The sequence below is a fragment of the Garra rufa genome, chromosome 22 (genome assembly GCF_049309525.1).
Source record: "Garra rufa chromosome 22, GarRuf1.0, whole genome shotgun sequence".
NCBI lineage: Eukaryota > Metazoa > Chordata > Actinopteri > Cypriniformes > Cyprinidae > Garra > Garra rufa.
In genome coordinates, this window is record NC_133382.1 from 21,665,939 (window position 1) to 21,679,912 (window position 13,974).

A 13,974-nucleotide genomic window follows, 5' to 3' on the forward strand; every position below is an offset into this window, starting at 1 on the left:
GTGATCCAGAGTAAGTATTGCTTGTAAATATACTTAGGTTAGGTGTGCATGTCATATACTGTCACATATACATAAAGATCTACAGCTTTGTGTACTTTAAAGCTCTCTAAATAAGTGTGTGTGTGTGTGTGTGTGTGTGTGTGTGTGTGTGTGTGTGTGTGTGTGTGTGTGTGTGTGTGTGTGTGTGTGTGTGTGTGTGTGTGTGTGTGTGTGTCAGGAGTGGGACACTGTTGCTATAGTGACTGTCCCATTGGCACTGCCACTTGCTCTCAGTAACCCAAAATTAGATCGAGTCACTGTGTGACATCATGGTTTAGGATGGTAGTTTTAACTACACCATTTCCATTCCAAGTGCTTTGAGCAGAAGTAAAATAAATGAAGTCATGCAAAACAATATCTTGGCATACATTTTTGCCCTCAGCAACATTTTTTACACAAACTGAAAGCTAGTTGATACAGGCATCCTTATGTTAGCAAGAATAATTAGCCCACCTTTCCGGAGTAATGCCAGTTCACAAGCCTAGACAGCATCTAGGTATTGAGGTCATTAAAGGTAAAGGTTTTTGTTGTGTATATTAGGGGATTTTTAAACCGTTTGTTCCATTTGATGTTGTACAGTGTGTGACTGAAAGAGAGTAAATGTAGAGGATGGTTTTCAGGCCCTGTTTACTCTGAAGCTTTGATTGGGAGCCTGAAATGTCACGACATTTTGAGTGGCAAGACTGTGTTGAAAGAGAATGGAGAGGGAGGCGGAGGCTGAGTAGGTTTTCCAGTGAAGGTTTTGATACATGAGAAATTAAATCAACAGCTGCCCTGAACGCGAAAAGGAGTGTGACACAGCATGCCGAAAATTTCCGATCATAGATGAGTCCTTCAGGACTTAATGAAGCTTGATGAAAAATGGATGACAGGAATCTAAGGAAAACCTCAAAGAAGAAAATTGATTTGACTAATCTGTACTCTCTCAGAGTGGATGGAACACAGAGCTGTTTACCGCATAAACTAGAAAAGAATTACATCAAATATTTAAAGAGACAGTGCAAAAATACAGCCTGACAGAGCTCCAAAAGGAGGCCTATTATGCCCTATTTTACAATATGTAATATTAGTTTTAGGTGTGGCCAGAATTGGAGTACAGAAGTGAAGTTTTAGCTCAAAATACCCCATAGATCATGTATTTATAATATCATTTTAAAAATGCCTTTTTTGAGTGGAAGCAGAAACACGCTGTTTTCGTGCAAGTTTCTTTAAATGCAAATGAGCTGCTGCTCCCTGCCCCCTTTTCCAAAACAGGGCTGCGCTTTTACAGCTTGTACCTCAGATACATCTGTTTGGTTTTGATTATTATGTCTATCGTGCTGAAATCATGCATTTAAACTTTTGCCATGGCGTTAGAACTGGTACAAAGTTGTTGCTTGCAAAAAACAAAATGGCAGTGCTGTGGGTGGAAATTTACAGATTAAGGGGTGGTAATATTATAATAAGATCTTTCTATGTCATAGGGGGAGAAAAGTCTAAACGGCTCGTTTTTTCACAAGCTTGCAGAGAAAGGCTTACCGAAAAGTTTTTTACTGGGTTCTGTTTCACATTTCCTGGGTTGGTAGATGCACCGGAGACTTGATTATAGCACTTAAACACTGAAAAAGTGTTTAAAAAAAACACTAAAACTAATAATAAGCAGATTTATTTATAGAAAGCTAGAGAAGGAAAAAAACATATATGTTTATTAGTGGTGGGCCGTTATCGGCGTTAACGTGCTGTGTTAACGTGAGACTCTTATCGGGCGATAAAAAAAATATCGCCGTTAATCTATTCTCAAAGTTGGGTTGGGAGCTGGGTCTAAACTACGCAAGATATGATGACTTTCACCTTGATATTTTAGCACGGATGACGTATACCTAGTCGAATTGCACTGTAGGGGGCGAGAACGAGTCTTCAACTTCTGTGAAATTACCACATCAAATGAGACGTGCAAACATGGATGCAGTTATGAAGCCGCTTCAGGGCAGGTGCGTTGCTAGACCCTTTTTACTGGGGCACGTGAGTTATAATTTACTTTGATAATCCCGAAATAAAGACATTTAACTATATGCAACAACTGAATTGACGCTTCTAAAAGCAACGCAGTTTAATGGAAGACTATGCACGCAGAAATCCATGCCCGTGCGAGTCTGTGTATTTAACGGCAACACGCATGTCGTGCAGCCTTTTGCGCAGAAGTACTTGGTTACACAAGTTTGTATAGGTAATTATGTTGTAAATGCAATTGTCAAGCAGTTTGTGATGCATTTTGGAAACAGGAGATGAGCGCCTGATCTAATGCGCCACCTGGCCCGTTCTCGAAGACTTACTTTTAGTCATTATTTGGGTAGCACACATATTCTGAATGCCTTCATCAGAATTCAAATTAGCCATTTTAATCTAGATTAATCTAGATTAATTCCAAGATTTAATCTAGATTAATCTAGATTAAAAAAAGTAATCTATGCCCACCCCTAATGTTTATCTTTTGGTAATACACCATGCAAAAGTTTGGGATCAATAAGATTTTTGTTTTGAAAGAAATGAATACTTTGACTCAGCAAGGACATATTAAATTGATTAAAGGGTGACACTAAAGACATTTGATTTAAACATTTTCATTAATTAAAAAATGCTGTTCTTTCTATATTTTCTATTCAAATTCTATTCAAAATATATTATATTAAACAGCCTAACTGTTTTCAGCACTGATAACAGGAAATGTTTCCTGAGCACTAAATCAGCATATTAGGATGATTTCTTAAGGATCATAATTATTCTTAAGGAATAAAGTGCATTTTAAAATATATTAACAGAGAAAAAATATTTTGAAGTGTAGAAATATTTCACAACTGTACTGTTTTACTGTATCTACTTGCATTGGCATAAGAGACTTCTTTCAAAAACATTCTTGGTATCTGTAAAAAATATTACCGACCTAAAACTTTTGAATGGTAGATATAAAATATACCAATACCAATATATATATATATATGACATGTTATCTATCACTTTGTCTCTCAAATGCTCAAGTTAGTTTTACAATAAATTGTTTGCGTAATATTTCACCCCAAGGTCAAACGGAAAAACATATTTTTTTCTGAAATTCACATAGAGATTATTTTATTTTGTTTACTTGTGCATTTGCATTTGACATTGTTTTTATGAAAACACAACGATAAAACCAGTACCAATTCAGTATGATGAATGCAATCATGATATATATTTACATTTGCACTTTACACATGTATTTCAAAAAGATTAAACTATAGAGAATGAGTTTTTTTTAGCACAATACAATAAACCTACTGAGGTGAATTAACTCAAGCAATACAGAAAGCCATTTGTGCATAGTGGTCTGGTAAATGTGTGGCTATCAGAAGTGAGACTCAGCTCTTCTGTCTGTGGTCCCTCTACTGTTCAGACACAGTTACTGCAGACACTGTTCCCCTGGCTACTGCTATCACATTAGCATTTGAACTGCAAACAACTTGAATTATTTAGTGAATAATTCAATTAATTAGATTGTCAAGAAAATTAAAACAAACGTAGTCTTGATATGAATATATACTGTACACAAAAAGAGATTTCTGTAGTGGCGTTGAATCTTTGATATATGCTCTGCTTTGTGTTTATCTACAGGCTGGAGAAAAGCACTATCATCCCACATGTGCCAGATGTGCACGCTGTGAGCAGATGTTTGGGGAGGGGGAGGAGATGTACCTGCAAGGTAATTTAAACATCATTCAATATACATGATAATGAAATTTGCTGCTGTTTTATTAAAACAAGTTCTTCAATACAAAGAATATTGTTTGTATTTTAATTGAAAAATATTTTAATGAGACATTTAATGTGTCAACCTTTTACATATTATATTCAACAAAAAAGTATAACAATATCCAATAAACAAAAAAGTATTCAAATAATTATTCGTTGAGGAGATAAATTTCATTGCTTCTTTTCCATCGTAAGTTCCATATTTTGATCAAAAAACCAGTTCTATATCTGTATTAGAATACTTATTATGCTTAAGATAGCACATCCGTACAGACAAAAACAAGAATGTATAGTTTTTGTCTTTTAAACAGCTATATACTCATATAGGCCTAGACCAGCTCAGATCAGTCACATCCAAAACCTGAATAGATTCCATAGTTACGTGTCTTGAATTATAAAGAGGAAAATACACTTTTGACATCATAAGATAAATACGTTTTTATTCATTGTTGTGTTCCACCTTAAATGTTGCAGTACTTCAGTATATCGTTGAACTCTGTACAGTGATTTACCACGGAAAGTCACTGCACAGCAGTTTGTCAAATGAGATTTATAGTCAGATGTGCTTTTAGAAAGCAGAATCAGTTAGAGGCCTTTTTCAATCTGGCTAAAATAAAATGAAAGACTGCTGACTCATTTCAAGGGTGAATGATTGTGTTACTTAGTTTATGAATGCCAGTTGATATGGCGGTGTATATATATGCACAAGCCAACTCCTCAGAGAGATGAGTTATGTCAAATATGTTAGTTGAATTAAGAACTGAGGTACGGTAGGCCCAAAAAGTATTTAAGCTCAACTTAAAAATATTCACTACTGTTTTTTTTATGTTTTTGAAAGTATAACCAAGATTGCATTTATTTGAAGTTAGATAAATACATATTGTGAAAAATCTAACAATTTTAAAATATTTTCTATTTTGATATATTGTATAATGTATTAAATTATTGCTGTGATGGGATTTTTTTCTGCTTAGCATTTTGTTGACACTGTAATTTTTGTGTGGATTTTTTGATGAATAAAATATTCCAAAAGAACAGCATCTGAAATAGGCTAGTTAAGACAATTATAACATTACAAAAACTATTAATTAAGTAAAAATAAAGTATTAATTTCTTTTAAAAATGAATCATAGTGACTCTAAGCTTTTGATCTACCCTACCAGTCAAAAGTTTTTGAACAGTCAGGTTTTTAATGTTTTTAAAGAAGTCTGCAATGCATTTATTTGGTCCGAAGTACAGCAAAAACAGTAACATTTTAAAATATTTCTAATACTTAAAATAATTACTTTCTATTTGAATATATATTAAACTATAATTTATTCCTATGATTTCAAAGCTGAACTTTTAGCATCATTACTGCAGTCACATGATCTTTCAGAATTCATTGTAATATTCTTATTTGCTGCTCAAAAAACATTTATGAATATTATTATGTTGAAAACAGCTGAGTAGAATTTTTTTAGGTTTCTTTGATGAATCGAAAGTTCAGAAGAACAGCATTGATCTGAAATAGAACTCTTTCGTAACATTACCAGTTATCAAATAAATGCTTCTCTTTGGATTTTTCTATTCATCAAAGAATCCTGGAAAAAAATACTCAACTGTTTTCAATATTAATAATAATAATATGAATAAATGTTTCTTAAACAGCAAATCAGCATATTAGAACTATTTATAAAGGATCATGTGACACAGAAGACTGGAGTAACAATGCTGAAAATGTAGCTTTGATCACAGGAATAAATTACATTTTAAAATGTATTAAAATAGAAAATACTTATTTTAAATTGTACAAATATTTCAAAATGTTACTGTTTTGGTTGTACTTTGGATCAAATAAATGCAGGTTTGGTGAGCAGAAGAGACCTCTTCAAAAAACATTAAAAATCTTACTGTTCAAAAACTTTTTGACATCAAAACCTGACATCATTTATAATAAATGTGATGTATTATAATTGAATATTGTGCTGTGTGAAGTTGAAGACAGCCGACCTCATAAATCCACTAATAATGACACCAGTGGCAAATACCTCTTAGAGCTACTGTATATTTTTAACATGGACTTGCGAGTTATTTTTGGCTTTCTCTTTCAAAGGTTCTTCCATCTGGCATCCTCCTTGCAGACAGGCAGCACGTATGGAGGAAAAGAGTAAGGTAAGGGGGTGAACTCACTAAAAAGTTGTGGAACTACAGTGTGCTATATTTTAGCACAAAAACCTGCATCTAATGTACCTCCAATCCAATATGACCAGGAACTAAATGCTCTGAAAGAGAGTCATTATATATAGTGCACCTTACTGCAGGAGTGACTGAATTTTAAATACATTTTGCTTAAGAAAATGACTAAACAGTTGGTCATGAGAGCTGTTATTCATGAAGTAATGGAGAAAACTGTTGGGCAAGTTTTCAGATCCATGAGTGCACTTTTGGCTTTTAAAGAGCTGATTAAGGTGCCTGGATCACAGTGGTGGTTATATAGTCTCAGTAAAATATGCAAGATCGTGGTAGTCTGGTGTGTCTACCTCACAGAACTGTCTTGCAAGTTGGAGTATGTCTCTATGCAAATTGTGCTCAGTACAAATTTTGCATGCTTGTGCTGTTAATGAATTAGCAAAAAGTGAAACTATGCAGACAGTGTGTGCAAATAAACACCGTTTGGCACTGTTAAAAAAATTTGGCACTGGATCAACTTCAGGTTTCATTGACTTGAATGTCTAGGACCTAGGATCAAAATCTAGAATCAGTGACGAACCCTTAAAAAGACAGTTACCAAAGGTGTGGGATTCAAATTTGATCCTTAAGATGTTACACAATGAAAACGAGCTCTGGTTTAGGTAGCTGAGATGCTCTGAAATATATAATGCTAAAACATTATTTAACAGGAAATCCAGTTAAACAAAGGTGATATGCAGTAATTGGAAGCGCTTCACTGTAACAAACCCTTTCCCTGCAGAAACAGGTGCGGATTCAGCTCAGTGATCTCCATTCCAATATACCTGAGCAGGTTTGTGACATGCGGCCCTCTCCCTTCTGCATGGGCTTACTTCCCAACCTGCTTTTAGTTTTTAATAGAATGCTCACTAAAGTCTAAACTGGGCCTGCCAGGCCACCGTAGGCTACCACCAATCCCACCCTGTAGAAATCACGAACCAAAGAATAGGTTTTAACATCGTCTGGATGAGTACTAAAATTAGTGTGTAGCTATGGAGAAGACACTGTAAATAAATGCATTACTAATAAATATAAGTGCAAATAAATCTTTCTTATTATTCAACACTGAAAAAAATGCTTTGCTTATATAGATTTGTCTTGTTTCCAGCCAAAATATCTACAAATTCTTAAATCAAGGAGGATTTTCTAGACAAGTAAAAATTATTTTCTTGTTTTCAGAAAAACAAGTCAAAATTAAATTAATAATCTGTCAATGGAGTAAACTAAAAAAAAAATCATATTATTATTTCAAACAGAAAACAAGATTATTTTTCTTACCCCATTCGCAGATTATTTTGCTTGTTTTAAGCAAAAATGCACTTAATTTTAACTTTTTTTCTGACAACAAGAAAATAATTTTTTCTCGTCTAGAAAATCCTTCTTGATTACAGATTTTTTAGATATTTTGCTGGAAACAAGACAAAAAAATCTAAGTAAGAAAAGCATTTTTTGCAGTAAAAAATTTTCTCTAAGTTTTTTGTGATTGCTTGTTGTTTGTTGATTTTAAAAATGACAAACCATTTTCCCTTAAGTATGTAATTTACAGTAATCAGTAATATCCCATTTAAAAACATAGAAATTCTCAATAACATTTTTTGTCTTGTTGTCAATTTATAATATTGTCACATTGTAGCAAGATACATTTACTTGTGAAGCAAAATTACATAAGATAATACGTTTTTTTTTAGAGAATATTACTTATATCTAACCCATCTTTTATAGGATTATTGAGGTTAAAAAAACAACTATTTGCTATAGCATGTTTATGTACTTTTTCTGTAAAATTAGACAAATACAGATTATTTTTATTTTTTTATTGCATTGTACTGTGTATCTGTTCCTGTATAACACAGAAGAAAGTACTGTTCTGTTCCTAACGGCAAAAACTTTTCTACATTTCTGTTGATTCCTTCATAACCTGTGTGAAAACTGATAAACTGTTGTTACTGCCACACAATAGTAACAGCCACATTATGGATAGTTCACCTAAAAATGAAAATTCTGTCATTAATTACTCACTCTCATGTCGTTCCAAACCTGTAAGACCTTCGTTCATCTTCGGAACACAAATTAAGATATTTTTGATGAAATCCGAGAGCTTTCTGACCCTCTTGTATCTTGTAGCTTGAACCACTGATGTCACATGGACTATTTTAACAAAGTCCTTACTACCTTTCTAGGTCTTAAACATGTACAGAACGCGTCAGAAAGTAATTATTGACAGAATTTTCATTTTTGGGTGAACTATCCCTTTAAGAAATAACATGAATGTTACTTTGTACAGGGGTACGATTTAAATTGAATAAACAAAGTGCCTTTTTGTTTGGTTTAGTGTTTGTTTTTCTCATCTTGTTTTTTTGTTTTGTTTTGTTTCCAGGTGACGAGAACCTCCTCTGAGAGCATCACCTCTGCTCATGCCTCCAGTGCATCAGGCTCCCCTAGCCGAGTTATCTATGTAAGTGCATTCCTTGCTTTATTCATTTTCATTTGTTCAAGATCTCCACCAGTGGGCAGCAACACACAAGCCTTTAAAAAGCTATATGTGTAGAGAGAGTTATAAAGCCATGATGTTGTTCTTTCTTAAGGCAAAGCTGGGTGATGAACTTCTGGACTACAAGGACCTGGCTGCTCTCCCTAAAATCAAAGCGATCTACAACATTGACAGACCTGATATGCTCTCATACTCACCCTATGTGAGCTATCCTGTGGAGGATAGGACTTTTGGAGAGGTACAAACACACACCCTTATAGAGGCTTACATGAGGGAATAACATATACATGTCCTCTATGTGTGTAATTTTTGACAGTTATTTGTCTTTATAGGTGACTTAAAAGCAAAAGGATAACATAATTTTTCTCCAGCTATCTGTACAGCATTTGTTAAAATAGTGCCATTTTTAAATGCAATCATCTTTACTCATCATCCAGCTTCATTGCAACAAGGCTTGGCTAAAAATCATAATTTTACTAATTCATTGAAGTGTTACTATGGAAGCCGGTTTCCACCACTGAATAAAAAAGAAGGTAATTGTGACTTTTTATCTCAGAATTCTGAGAAAACTTGCAATTCTGAGAAATGAAGTCAGAATTGTGAGATATAAACTCGCAATTCTGAGGAAAAAAAGTCAGATTTGTGAGTTTATATCTCGCAATTCTGATTTCATTTCTCAGAATTGCGATTATAACATTATAATTGCATTATAACACAGTTACGAGTTAAGTCAGAATTGTTAGATATAAACTCGCAATACTGAGAACATATAAGTCTTTTTTCCCTGGACTATAGCTATAATTACCAACAGGGCCGGAGTGGGACTCCTTTTCAGCCCTGGAGTTTCAAGCCTTAGACCGGCCCACTTTAGTTCACGACTGACTATATTAAAATGACGTCATTTCCAATTCAGTGCAAATACAGTAGCCTAAGTGTTGCTTCACAGTGAAGATTTATTTGAACAGTTAACACAATATAATGTTTAACAGTATCAGTATCTATTTTCTGTTAGAATTAGTGCTCATAAATATCCAAACCTTGAAATGAAAAAATATCAAATAAATACAAATGTATATTAAGCTATATGTATAAAATAAAGATTAAAATAAAATGTATTAAACTTTCTAATGACACTATCATGTCTTTTTCAAGTAAACAGCTGCTTTATAAGTTCAAATATTTTTCATAAATGAGAACATTAAAGGGTAAATGTCTAACACTATTCTTTTAAACATCACAATGTCCTTTTCTGCAATATCTGAATATATATTCTGTGCAAAATTGTTCAGTCCTTAAACACAAATAAAGAATAGAACAAGTATTGCACTGTCCTACCTGCCCATTCTAGTGTGTTGGGCTCATGACTGGTGCTTGGTAATGTTACGGGGCCTGGCTCTTCACTCTTAGCAGCAAACTGGACTAGAGGCTGCTGCTGCTGAAGAGCAACAGTACAAGAAAAGGTTTGATACATAAACATGAACGGTGATTTGCAGACATCGTTGTTTTGCACTGCTCCTAACTAGCTTGACGTTAACCAGGGGCGGACTGAGACAAAATTTCAGGCCGGGAAATCTCACACTTATCCAGGCCATCCCACACCAAAATTTGAAACCCTGGACAACAATATTTTTCATCATCACATAAAGAAAAGTTTAAATCAACTGGGTAAAATAATTAAATGCTATCTCTTGAACTTCCAATTTGCCTTTTAATCTCTTTTAATCTCTCTGTCTCTCATGTGTTTACTTTTTAAACAAATTTTCTTGTATCTGTCACTTTTTTCATAAACACATCTCGACCTTTACAACCACCTATACAGTACAGATCTAAGGTTGGTCTTTTTTAAAGAAGACAATCAGCAGATTATTGCAGAAATACTGAGACCTTTTTAAAGACATGTTTTTGTCAAGATTGTAAAAAGTTGTGATTTTGTAAAATGACACTTGACATTGCTGCTAAGGGGGAGGAGACAGCCACCAGGATGGTTCTTGAGCTTCTAAGCTTTCAAAATTATATATAATTTATGATTAGTACTAAAACATTTGATAGAAAAAAGGGCAACAGAAAAAAGAGGGCCACTACATTAGGACCATGTGTTATTGTCGTAATGTTAAAATTAAAACAACAAAAATTAGCTACATCTTGAATATATCTTTATTAAAAAATCTTAAAACTAAACATGTTTTGCATTATCATGGGTCATGTTTGGCCCTAAGGAAAATTAACCATGATATTATTGAGCCTATGGTAAACATAGTAACCATGTTTTTTGGGGGTTTTTTTTAGGATTGATTCCCATTAGTATAATCATAATTTTATACCATGGTGAAAGTATAGTGTAGCAAAACCATTGTATATTGTATAATTATTGTATAGCTATAGTAAACATGTTTTGTAAAACCACAGTTAATTTTTATAAGGGTTGCTCCCTAAACCTGTTTTAAAACGATATTTTTTATAGATTAACATTTGTTAGCAGTTCAATACTTAAGTAAACAAAGACAAAACTACAATAGTCTGTTTACAGATGTAACAGACCTGCGCTTTAGGTCCTAAACAGGACAGATTTGTCTCTCTGCTCCACCTGGGCACTTCTACTTCAGTCTCGCGTCGTTTTGGCGGACGGCGGACGCGCGGATAGGGCTGGGAATCGATTCCAAAAAGAATCGATTCCTCGATTCCGAGGCATTGGGAATCGAGAGTCGATTCCAACGTTTGGAATCGATCCTCTCAAGGGGAATCGACTCCTCATTCAGAGCCGTTTTCAGTTCAACAAAACTTACCTCTTAAACGGAAGGCTGCATTCCATGAAGGCTGAATATTTCGGCTGCAAGTCATCAAACGTCGATTGATGAAAATAAACGTAATAAAAACGACTCATTACTAAACTCGTCTGAGTTTAAGGATGCAGCCTTCAGTTTGAGAAGCATCCATTAATTTGCCTCTTGCTCGCTAATAGTTATTATAGTCTGATACATTTCCACGAAAAGATTCGTTCGGATAGATCATTTAAATGAACCAGTTCAAAAAACGATTCAGATGTTATTTTACGGGAGAACTGATGTCCACAATTTTGAGCGCTGCACGACAGAATAGATCATGACGTGTCCTGATCTTATTTACATCTTAAATAAATGCTATTTTTAATCTTTCTATCAGCCAATGATAACTCTGAAAGAAAACGCAAAGAGCACGTCAGTGGCCGAGAGCGCATCTGATTGACAGCTACGCCACGAGCTCTTATATCATCCTGCATTTATTGCGAAATTATAGCTCTTATATCAGTGCTGTTGTTAAAGTTCTGTTTATTTTGTTTCAGTGTATAGTTTGCTAATTTTGTCATTTTATACACGTCATGTCTTGTTTTATTCATGCAAAAAATGCATGTCCACTGCTGAGCTGTGGGTTATGACTAATTTCCTGGGCAATGAATTACAATTTGAAATCAGTCAGAGCTACAGAAAAATAGTATATATATATATAATTTTTTTTTTTTTTTTTTTTACAAATGAAGCTTCATATTATGAGAAGGTAACATTATACGACCTTTACATCCTGCATTTATTGCGAAATTAGCTTCCTCCAATCTAAAAAACAAGAATCGAAAAAGAATCGAAACAACAGTGAGGAATCGATTCTGGAACCGAATCCAATCGATTCCAGAACCAGGAATCGGAATCGGAATCGATTCCAAAATTTTCGGAATCGAACAGCCCTACGCGCGGATGCGCGGAGCGCGCGCGAGACGAAACGCGTGCCAGTCAAGACTAACCGATTTATGATTTATTAGAGTTTTATTATTGAATGGCTAATTCTGAAATAACCACTTTAGTACATTAGGCCGGCAACAAAAACAACAACAACAATATTAAATAATAATAATAAAAATTGGAGGGTAGCGGGCCAAAAATTCTCCCGATGGACAGTCCGCCCCTGGCGACTGCTGTGAGTGCAGGCAGCTAGGGACACCGGCCCTCGCGGCCAAAAAAACGGACCGGCCCACCGGGAATTCTCCCGGTCCTCCCGATTAGCCAATCCGGGCCTGATTACCAAGTAATTATATTGCGAGATTGTCTCACAATTCTGAAAAAAAAAAGGTCAGAATTATGAGATATAAACTCGCAATTGCGAGATAAAGTCAGAATTGCAAGATACAAACTCGCTTTTACAAGAAAAAAGCCAGAATTGCAAGATATTAGGGCCGGGACTCGATTAAAAAATTTAATCTAATTAATTAGAGGCTTTGTAATTAATTAATCGAAATTAATCGCATTTTAATCGCATGTAAATATTTGACCTGAGAACAGTGAGAATTAAGAATTTTACATGGATTTTTAGTATACCATTGAATAATGACTGAATACATAAGCTTAAGCAACAAAATATTGCTTATTTTTGTTCAACCAAGTCCACCAGACCAGTACAATATTGCCATTAAATGTAGCAAGAGGCACGTTCTTTAACGAGTCTTTCATTCCGAGAACTCTGCTCTTGTGTTTGCTTTGCTTAATTATGCATTTAAACGTTAATGACCAAACCTATCATTATAAAAGTTGCTGCACATGGAATATAATGCGGATAACATTTAAAAAATAGTTTTTTATCAGGTTACACACTGATTATTTATCACTCAAACCCCTTTCTCTACCTGTCCGTTGGTCGCGTATATCCTCCATGTTTGTAGTTTTTTAACACTTTTTATGCGTGTTTGTAGTTCTAATCGAATCCTCGTTCACGGCGCAGTGTGTTGCGGGCAATATTAGCAGTTAAAAGTGTGCATTGATCGTTAAGTAGTAGACCATCCGGGAATCTTTGGAATACTTTTTAAACATACTACGATTTGGGACATACAATACTATTTAGGACGGACGTCTTTGGCTTGTCTGAACGCTAGTTTGTGCTCCAGAATAATCGGTCCGCCTAATCTCATCCAGTGAGAAACGTTCCGCGGTGCAAAACTTAGTGCGATTAAAATGCGTTAAAAAAATTTAACGCGTTATTTTTGTGTAATTAATTAATCTAAATTAACGCGTTAAAGTCCCGGCCCTACAAGATATACATTCGCAATTGCAAGAAAAAGTCAGAATTTGTGCAATACAAACTTGCTTTTGTGAGAACAAAAAGCAGAATGGCCAGAAGTGAGTTTTTATGCAATTCTGCTCAGTTCAGACTTTATAACTTGCAATTTCGAGTTTATATCACGCAATTCTGCCTTTTTAACTCAGATTTTCAAGTTTATATCACGCAATTCTGCCTTTATAACTCAGATTTTTGAGTTTATATCACAAAATTCTGCCTTTTTCAATTTAGATTTTCAAGTTTATATCACGCAATTCTGCCTTTATAACTTAGATTTTCAAGTTTATATCACAAAATTCTGCCTTATAACTCAGATTTTTGAGTTTATATCACAAGATTCTGGCTTTATAACTCAGATTTTTGAGTTTATATCACAAAATTCTGCCTTTATA

The 13,974-nt window shown here is 34.5% G+C and overlaps 1 protein-coding gene across 6 annotated transcripts in view; it reads left to right on the forward strand.

Annotated features, from left to right (window-relative positions):
- The window catches only part of ablim2 (actin binding LIM protein family, member 2), a 98,296-nt gene that overhangs the window by 51,136 nt on the left and 33,186 nt on the right, over positions 1-13,974 (forward strand). For 5 of the 6 annotated variants that reach the window (XR_012341425.1, XR_012341426.1, XR_012341424.1 and 2 more), the window contains exons 7-10: positions 3,664-3,751; positions 5,897-5,955; positions 8,390-8,467; positions 8,598-8,741. Coding sequence is in view for 1 of the 6 variants with exons in the window: in XM_073828071.1 (XP_073684172.1) it covers positions 3,664-3,751; positions 5,897-5,955; positions 6,755-6,805; positions 8,390-8,467; positions 8,598-8,741 (420 nt within the window). In the remaining 5 variants the exon portion in view is untranslated. Of the gene's footprint in view, positions 1-3,663; positions 3,752-5,896; positions 5,956-6,754; positions 6,806-8,389; positions 8,468-8,597; positions 8,742-13,974 lie in introns of all 6 variants that reach the window. The other variant, XM_073828071.1, reaches the window with a different exon arrangement.